We start from the raw sequence: 10,086 nt of genomic DNA, 5'->3' as shown, positions 1-10,086 counted from the left end.
GTGCGTCATAGTACGCACTTGAAATTATTGCGAACCCCTTTAGTGATGCATAAAGTGCTTATTTAAGAAAATCAAAACATCACTAGTACTCGAAGAAAGAAATAAAGGATTGTGTGATGTCACTAAATCAAAGTAAAGGATAAAACATGCCCACATTTGTCAAATGGAAAACCATGCATCCATACAATTTTCTGCGCAGCTTATCTTCAGTAGGGTCAGGGGGTGCCATTGGCTGTGATTTTTGGACTGTGTTGGTAAGTGTCAATAGCGGCACTTACTATTTTTGTAATTGAGAGATGGAATAAGATCTTGCTCTGTCCACTCCACGTATCGGCCCGGTATTGCAGTACCTCCGGTGCATTTGCACTGATTGCTTCTTGGCCCTTTGGCTAGGATCTTGACTCAGCCTCTTGGCTGGGAGTAAGTGTCTCGGCCTTTTGGCTTTGAAGTGTATCATGACTTGACTGATAATGGTTATGGATAATTGATAACGAATATAAAACAATGAACCTATGCAAATCCCCCCCATCTTAGCTATCTTGGGCCAGTGGGCAGGGGACACCCTGAACTGGTTGCCAGCCAGTCACAGGGCACAGATAGACAGACTACTCACTCGCTTATTCACACCTAGCGACAATTTGAACCGGCCAACTAACCTGACTTGCATATTTATGGAATGTGGGGGAAAACCGGAGTAAATGTTAAATGGTAAATGGACTGCATTTATCTAGCGCTTTTCAAGTCAATGAAGACCTCCCAAAGCGCTTTACAATGTGCTTCACACTTACCCATTCACACACACACTCACACACCAATAATGGCCATGCAGCCATATAACCAAGTAAAACTAATTTTAAGTTACCTGTCCAAATGAATGTTGTGCCATCTCACCTTTCCCACTCTCTCTGCTCGCTCCTGAAACTTTATCAAATAGTCCAAAATTTTACCTCATCTTCTCCGCTCAGGCAGCCACTCCAGCAGCTCCCGTGTTATTTTCGATTGTTCTCAGTTATTTTCGATTGTTCTCAGCTTAGGGATGCTGCTGGAAAAGTGAATTTCCCTTCGGGGATGAATAAAGTATCTATCTATCTATCTATCTATCTATCTATCTATCTATGCAAGGCGCCTACCTGCTTATTGGGGGCATTAGGGATTCAGTACCCTGAGAAAACCCATGCAGGGAGAACATGCAAACTACGCATGGGGTGGTTGTGGCAGCTGGACTTGAACCCTATACCGCTGCACCGTGGGGCTGCGCGCTAACCTCCGACCGCCCCAGACAGTAAACCAAACTGAAAAGTCTCTTGCACATGTGTCAAACTCATGGTCTGCCACATCATTGTATGTGGCTCATGAGACAATTCTGAAGGAAGCACAAGAGAAAAATGAGTCAAACAATGATTTGCAACTTTAAATATTTCCACTGGTTGTCGCCAAAGCCTGGCGCCTCTCGCAAAGCACCAAGTAATTTTGATCATTTTAGGTCATTATTTTCTGAAATTGTTAGGACATATTTTTTATAAGGACAGTGTGTACTATTTAGCGGCTCTTAGTGGTGAAAAAACAAAAAACTTAAATAATACGCAAAAATACTTAAACTCTCATATAACCGTGCATTTTTTAAACATTTGTTGGTTGAGAATGTTTTATTTATTTTACATCACATAAGTCTCACCAAGAGGAAGCTGACATAATTATTTGCCATTTTGCTGCTACGGCTCTTTGAAAACCCCCAAAACCTTGTGAAAGGTTAGGCAAAAAAATTTGAAGAAAAATGATGCGGTTTGGTCTCTTTGAGTAGGTTGTATCCTTGTATTTTTTAGCACTTGTTTTCTGTTGTACTACTCAGTAGCGACATCTATTGGTCTGAATACACACTTTCCCTTTCAACTAAACATACCTCTGCTAAAAAGAAATGGGGTTTTCTTATTATTGTTATTTTGTATTCGAGAAAAGAGAGCAAATCTATTTAAAATGCCAATTGGGTAAGAATTTCTTTTTTTGCAGTGCATATCCTTGCATCCTTTTTTTCTTTTACCACAAGTGTCAAACTTATGGCCAGCGGGCCAATTGTGGCCCACCATATCATTATGTGGCCTAGGAGACAACGCCTTAGAGAAGCACAAGAGAAAAATGAAATGCATCATGTCACAACCACTGCCAGTTTTTAATATGTCCACTGGATGTCGCCAAAGCCACGAGCCAGTCGCAATACACCTACTTTAGCTGTATTTGCTGAAAACAATTAATCAACCAGAGAAAACTGAGGAAAACCACCTCGATGTAATTTCACTTAAAATAAAAGTCACGAAAAATACTCAATTAAAATGAATACCGCTTGGGTGTTTTTGCAAATGTTTAAAGACACCTTTTTTTTTCTCTTACAGATATGGAATCTAACCGTGAAATTCCCATATTCAGATAAAAATTTTCATAAAAAATGAAACAAAAGAGCATCACGACTTTTGAATCATCAAAACAATCATTCTAAGTAGTGCGTGCGTGCTATTTTTGTCACTTTCTGCTTGAGTTAAATTAGCTACAGTGGAAATGAATTGTTGTTTTGCTTTTTTTTCAATTGAATTTTTTTTTTTTTTTTTACAAATGGTCAGTTGATAAACACTGCAAGAGATTAAATATTAGTGAAGGAAACATATGAATGAACAGACACCCGTAAATAATGGTTTTATATCAAATCTTACATCCAGAAATCATTATTCAATTGTGAGCCTCCAAAAATACCCCAGCCCTTCAGCTATGGCAGACTTTTAAAGCCAATAATTCACTAGTCTGTTCACAGTGAGAATGTTTTTTCTACTTTGTGGCCCCCAAACTAAAATGAGTCTAGTGTGATGTTTGTTAATTGCACGCTTTGATTTTAATGGGCTTCCTGAAAGTTCATAGAGAGCACTGATGTGATTTGATGGAGAATAAAGCAGCGTAGCAACTCTAGTCATAGGAAATAATTGCGCTTGGCGAACATATGTGCTGAACAGTTTTTTAATTACACACTCTTTTTTTGATGGGCTAAAACAAATAAGTAGAGAGCACTGATATAATTTGACAGAAAATAGAGCAGTGGGGCAACGTAAGTTAAAAAAATATCTTCAAGTGTGGATTAATCATTGGAATAAATCAATTACAGATGTATTTTATTCACAGCATGAACTATAAATCTGACTTTATTATTTTACCTATGTATTGAGAAATGTATATTTATCTTTTATTTATTAACTCTTACTTTCTGCTAATGTATTTGCACTATTTTCATTGCACTATTATTTTGATGCACTTCTTATTTAGTCCAGTCTACAAGTCATCCATTCATTAACTGCACCGCTCATCCTCAGTAGGGTCCCGGGGGTGCTGGAGCCCATCTCAAGTGTCCTCGGGCAGTGGGCAGGGGAGACCCTGAACTGGTTGCCACCCAGTCACAGCGCACACAGAGACACACAAACATTCACCCGCTCATTCACACCAAAGGACAGTTTGGACCAGCCAATTAACCTGACATGCATGTTTTTGAAATGTGGGAAGAAACCGGAGGAATCCCACCAAGGCACGGGGAGAACATGCAAACTCCACGCAGGGAGGCTGCGATAGCTGGACTCAAACCCTAAACTTAAGCACTGTGTGACTGTGCACTAACTTCCCAGCCGCCGTGCCGCCTCCCAGTCTACAAGCACTTCCTTGTTATTATTGCCTATCCTAGTATTATTTTTTAGTTTTCTTTCTTTTATCTCTTTTATTACTAGTTTATTTTGAAGTACCACGTCTAAATAGCATTAAATAGGTTGTTGTCAATGACAATTAGGACAATTTTAATTATAAAATCTAAATAGAATCCCCAGTAAAAAAGAACGTTAATCCACTAATATATATATATATATATATATATATATATATATATATATATAAATAATAAAATTCACCAGACACAAAGAACCTCAGGATGGCAACTTATATTTCTGCCCTTCAATTCTGTTGTCTGCAAGTTTCCAAGAAATTGTATCCTAATTTATTATCTGTCAACATCCCACCTCGTTAATTATGGATTTATTATGAACTCATCTTCGTGCATGGCAGTTCCTGCGGTGAAAAACTGATTAAAATAGAACTCCTAATTTATTTTTGGGAGGGCAGGGGAGTTATTCGACAGGAGAAAACAAACTGGTTTGATTAGACAAGCTTGCTTTGTTTATATTTGGTTTACAAGGTTGCTTTGTGAACTTTGTTAAAACAAATGAACTCAAGGCATTTGAAATATAAAGTATAATTTCATAATTTTCCCGAAATTATTTTGTCCACCAAACTATATTCACACAAATGTAATTGATATCTGTGGTATGATGTGTTACAGGCTCTTTGCTAATAGGAGTAGATGCGATGTCCATTCATCTTTTTGACATGAAGCACAAACACCACTGTGAACTTTGAACGCTTTGAAGCTATCATGCAAGGTACGTACTCAAGTCAAGTCATGTTTATTTGTATAGCTCTTAATCACAGAGTCTCAAAGGGCTGCACAGACCAGATTATTGCAAACCACAGATCAAACCATATGACACCATCCCCTGATCTATAACCTACATGAGGGCAAATAATACACAGATATTGTCAACATAAAATATAGGTTATTCATATGCTATAGAATAGAAGTGTGTTTTAAGCTTAGATTTAAACATTTCCACTGAGGTTGCGTATCGAATCTCAGGGGTAAGAGCATTCCACAGCACTGGGGCCCGATTGGAGAGCGCTCTCGAACCTGCGGATCTCTACTTGGCTCCTGGGATCATTAGTAGATCAGCATTTTCAGAGCGAAGGCTCCGGACGGGAACATAGGGGGAAATTAAATTTGAAAGATATGACGGAGCAAGTCCTTGCATGATTTTGTACTGAATACTTTGTCACTATCACGAGTTTTCCACCTATATTAGTTTTGTTATTTAATCAACACATAATTACTTTGATAATAACAAGATTCATTTAGTTGTTATAAATCCACATCATATGTATCCACATATTCTAATGAAGTATTTAATTACTGGATTTCATATCAGTGTAAGTACACTAATGGTCTTAACCTTGTCCTATCATACAACCGTGAAAATTCAGCTGTGTGCAGTTTTTATCTCATGTACAATAAGTTCTCTTTTTGCCTTGTAATGTAAGTTGTAGAAATGTCTGTTAGAGCAGCATGTTCCAATTTGCAAATACACACTTCTTTCCTCCTTTAAGAGAGGGGGAGAAACATTCTTGCGTACCTTTTGGTGGGAGAACGCTTTTCTGATCAATTGGTCCAGAGTGCACTATGTTTATTTTATTTTGTAACTTTGTTTTAAATGTTTTCAACTGAACTGGTTCCCTTTAGTCCAGAATACCAGAGACACTGATTGTCATAAGCTAACACTAGCTAAGTTGGGATAAAATAGACGTGCAATTAAAATAAGAACATTGTTCGCTGAAAATTGCTCAAATTCATCAAAAAATTATCTCCAAACACAGAAGTGTTAATTATTTCAATTTGTACTTAGGAGTTGGGTGTCAACGCCACGTGTTCAACTTCTGGGATTTGGAATGAGGGTTAGGACGGAGAAAAAATTGTCATGAACCGGAACAGGGGAAGAACCCAAATGCGTGACGTTTCTCACACAAGCCTTTAATTGTATGGGAAATGGGGCAGTCAAGTCCGTTAGGCAGCAGTCTGGCGTGGAATGACAGGAAGCCAGAGGCCGACGAGATCAATACCAATTGCCCGAGCAGATGTCGGGCAGATGGGGTCGATACCGGACAGGACGGGACAGACAGGATTGATATCAAAACAGGATATCGAAATTAAACAGGACAAACTAGACGGGAATGAAACTGGAAACCAATATTAAACAGGACAAAATAAAAGGGGACAATATGGGACAGGAAATACCAACGGGAAACAGGGCCGTTTCAAAACCCACGTCTTGCCGGGCAGAGGTTTATTGACGGACTGACGAAGGGTGAGTGAGAGCACTGAGCTTGAATAGAAGGGAAGCCAATTTGTCAACAAGCCGCAGCTGGCGCCACACGGGTGGGGCCAGTTGGGCCTCATGGCAACTGTGACAAAAATCAGCTCGAGAGAGCAGTTCCGTTAAAGACTTTTATTACAAGTTTAAAATGAAATAAAATAAAATAATATGGACTCCGGACCAATTGTTAAGGAGAACATTCTCGTTCCAAATGTCCTGTCTCGCCCCTCTCTTATAGTGAACTAAAACTTAAACGACAAATTAAAAAAGTAGAGGTAAGATCTTGGGCCCAGACCCAAACCCGGACCGAATTTCAGGTATGAAACGTCAATTATTAAGTTGGGCCCGGGCTTTTATCTCACTCTTTTTTTTTTTTAGGCGGCAGTGGCTCAGGAGGTAGGGCGCTCGTCTTGGGATCAAGAGCAGTTCGAATCCCGGCCCCTCCGTGTTACATGTCGAAGTGTCCTTAGGTAAGACACTGAACGCCTAATATACCCCCAATAAGCAGGTCAGCGCCTTACATGGCTGCACGGCCGCTATTGGGAAATGTGAAGCACACTGTAAAGCGCTTTGGGAAGTCTTGACTTGAAAAGCGCTATATAAATGCAGATCATTTCATTTCATTTTGTTTTTGTGGAGGATTTGCACAGCATGCACTTACTTTTACTCAGGTAATTATTTTGATGACTACTACACATTGGCACTTAAGTACGCACGGCGCCAAAATGCAGCTTTGGTATTACTTTGGACCTGGTACCGCAATTAAAGTTAATGGGTGGGGTTCAGGTTATTATACCGGCGGGTGCTAGAATTTTTAGGCCCGATCTTACCTCTAAAACAGAGTCACATATTTCCAAACTGACTTTTGTAAAGACTGAATCGAACTGGCTTTTGCAGGTGTTTTGATAACGTATGGCAGACTCAACGGAATCCTTGAAACATTAAGTGAACATAAATATGTGGATAAGCTTACGATGCATTTATAACAACTGAATTGATAATGTGATTGTCAAAGTAATAATGTGCTGATTAAATGATAAAACTATTATAGCCTATCACTCATACGATAGTCATCGCATACGCAGTGGCACATTTTAAAAATCTAACGGGGCCAAACCTGATCTAAAAAGGGTTCAGAGAATGCTGCCTTTTAGAATTATTTTTGATAGTCACGGTTTGATGCAAAAACAAAAAAAGGCACTCGCGTTTGTTCCAAAATTTCAGATTCCCGGTATAAAAAGCATGATTTCTGCAGGTGGAACTCTATAAAAACTACATTTAAAATTACACAATCTCAAAGAATACAATTTTGTCTGCAGCCATCTAGAGGTTTAGAGTGAAATTGCATCACAATATGATGACCAGAACGGAATCAGGACCCAAATGCGTAACGTTAACCACAAGTTTATTGTTAGAAAGAGGAAGGGCAGCGCCCACGATCCGGTGCTCGACGGGTGATGGAAGCAAGCCGCTCACACAATCGGATCGTGTTCCGAATACGGAAGTGGATCTTCCGGAGCGGGCGATGGCGGCGTCGAGGACGGGAAAAACAGGTTGATAGCTGGGACAGGAGAGCAAAAACAGGTCATAAGCAGGGACGGGAGAGCAAAACGTGGTCAGGGTCAAAAAACAGGTCGTAGCCTGAGACAAACGGGGAGATCAGGAACGGACACGTGGAAAAACAGGTGCATTTCTGTTGGATTTAAACTGTAAATATTTTATTCTACTGTTGCAATATTTTCTGTGTATACAATGTGCCTTTCTTGTTTGTGTTTGAAGAAGGAGGACAAAGGATGAACCTTTATCTGCGGCGAGATAAAGGACCTCTCTGACCGCAGGCCCACCTAGTTTTTGTTTGCTATAAATAAAACGTTGTTGTAAGTTTAAACAGGTGTTGATTCAATAAAAGGGCAAGGACGAAATATCCATTTTCAGAGTATCCAGCAGACTGCCTTAGGGTAGACTATGGATATTTTCCTTGCAAGTAAGTTATACTCACGATTCTTTGTGTCTTTTTGTATATAGGTTTTGTACATCTGTTGGGTTAAACCTGACAATTTCCCTTCGGGCATGAATAAAGTATCTATCTATCTATCTATCTATCTATCTATCTATCTATCTATCTATCTATCTATCTATCTATCTATCTATCTATCTATCTATCTATCTATCTATCTATCTATCTATCTATCTATCTATCTATCTATCTATCTATCTATCTATCTATCTATCTATCTATCTATCAAAAAGCAGGACTGATGGTAGTCAGAGTCAAAGTGCTTGCCTTGTAGAAATAGAGGTTCGCTGACAGACTAACAACAGGATAGTGAAAGGACTGGGCTTAGACAGGACAGGGAACCAATCAGGTAGTCCGCAGCAGCTGCCGCCAACGCGCAGGGACAGGTGATACTAATCAGTCATCATGACACACAAATACACTCCAAAGAATAAAATCTTACCAATTGTCAGAAGATTTTACTCATTTTACGTATGTTTTCTTATTTTAAGATATTTTATCTTAGTTATCTCATAAAAGAAAAAAATCATCCTTAAAATAAGCAAATGTATCCTCTATAGCAGATAGTAAATTAGATAATGTTAAAAAAGAATTTCTACCGACATTCGAAAAAATACTTAAAATGAGCAAAACAATCCACCTCTATGCTAAGATAAGACACTGCGTCTCATTTCAAGTATAGCTTTAATTATTTTGAGGGAAAAAAACAAGATGAAAAATTTACAAAACAATAAATCTACTTAAAATGAGCAAATTTACTGTCAATTGGGTGAGATCTATTTTTTGCAGTGCAGATGCTAGTTACATAAAACTAGTTATAAACTCTCCATTAAAGTAAAATTTGGATTCAGAGCGAGCTCTCGAATTTACCTTACCACAAACCAGGTCCTTTCACTTATAAACCATATTAAAAGTATTGACCAGGTTTGTAAAAACACCAGAAGGGAACACCAAAAAATGACTAGCAAACAGAACAAATAGGAAGCTTATCAGTTTTCTCCGTCAGGCAAAGAAAAATCATCAGGAACGTTGATCAAATGAAAATAAAAGCAACCCAAAGAAATCCCAGGAAGCAGTTTGAGTGGTCCAAAAAGGTGCATATGTCGACATCAAAGCTCTTCGTCATCGGAATCTTGCACCAAGAGTCTGGCGTGCTTGCAGTAATCGAATGGGAGGAACTTGGTGGGGAGCTCCCGCCATTTGGTGAAATTGCTGAACTTCTTTTCTTTGACGGTCACCACAAAGTTCTCCACGCGTAAGCAAGGACACAGGATTCCGCGGTATGTCATCATCGTGCCCCATTTCTGCAAGCAAGGATGGTTGTGAGTTTTCCGAGGCCCTCCATTCAGACATTGTGTTCAACTTGTTCCTAATACAGCAGACACCCGGGATACGGCAAACCCTTCCTTATGACATTTGGACGTTGTGGAAAAGGATGGTTTTTCAGGCCCTCTTCATGGCAATTTCCCCACTATACGTCATCAACAACAAATTATTTCACGTTTGAAAAATGTATAAAAGATAAACTTTGCAGTTTTCGTATGTATGAAGAGTTATACAGTGGAACCTCGGTTTTCGAACGCCTCTCAGTTCGAACAAATCGGAGTCCAACCAAAAATTTCGAGAAAGTTTTGCTTCACTGTTCGGTCAAAAAATCGGAGTTAGAACGCCGGTAATGTGTGAGTGCGTACGCTAGGGTGCAACGCTGAGCGACGTACGGGTGTAGATCGCTCTTTTCGTGCGGATGTGCTTCGTTTTGCTTTCGCTTTTAATACAGGTGTACCAAGTGTTTTTTGGCCCCTAATTATGCCTCCGAAGAAAGTCAGTGCAAGCAGCAAAGTTGCTACAGGTGAAAAAAGAAAAGAAGTGCGTACAACTATTGCATTTAAGAAAGAAATAACAGCAAAATATGAAGGAGGTGTGCGAGTGTCTGATCTTGCTAGGGAATACCCCACCGTCCACCTGCGCCTTCTGCTGACCACCACAAAGGTAAGAAATCCTATTCATAATTATTTTCTTTATCCTTTTTTTTATTTTTACACGGTCATGTTAGCGTAATCTTTCGTA

At 39.3% G+C, this 10,086-nt stretch overlaps 1 protein-coding gene and 1 long non-coding RNA gene across 2 annotated transcripts in view; one reads left to right on the top strand and one right to left on the bottom strand.

Annotated features, from left to right (window-relative positions):
• Positions 1-183: 183 nt before the first annotated feature.
• LOC148352802 (uncharacterized) lies at positions 184-6,483 on the top strand. Its single transcript, XR_015852649.1, has 3 exons — positions 184-254; positions 4,361-4,460; positions 6,381-6,483. It is a non-coding gene; the product is annotated as an uncharacterized LOC148352802 (long non-coding RNA).
• Positions 6,484-8,128: 1,645 nt separating this feature from the next.
• The window catches only part of ifih1 (interferon induced with helicase C domain 1), a 32,269-nt gene continuing 30,311 nt past the window's right edge, over positions 8,129-10,086 (bottom strand). Inside the window, exon 16 of the mRNA XM_088353145.1 lies at positions 8,129-9,323. Coding sequence (XP_088209271.1) covers positions 9,129-9,323 — 195 coding nt within the window. The 3' untranslated portion in view covers positions 8,129-9,128. The remainder of the gene's footprint in view (positions 9,324-10,086) is intronic.

The sequence above is a fragment of the Urocampus carinirostris genome, chromosome 14, assembly GCF_059441175.1.
Source record: "Urocampus carinirostris isolate Australia breed hairy pipefish chromosome 14, RoL_Ucar_1.0, whole genome shotgun sequence".
Lineage (NCBI taxonomy): Eukaryota > Metazoa > Chordata > Actinopteri > Syngnathiformes > Syngnathidae > Urocampus > Urocampus carinirostris.
This window is presented reverse-complemented; position numbering and strand designations above follow the sequence as displayed.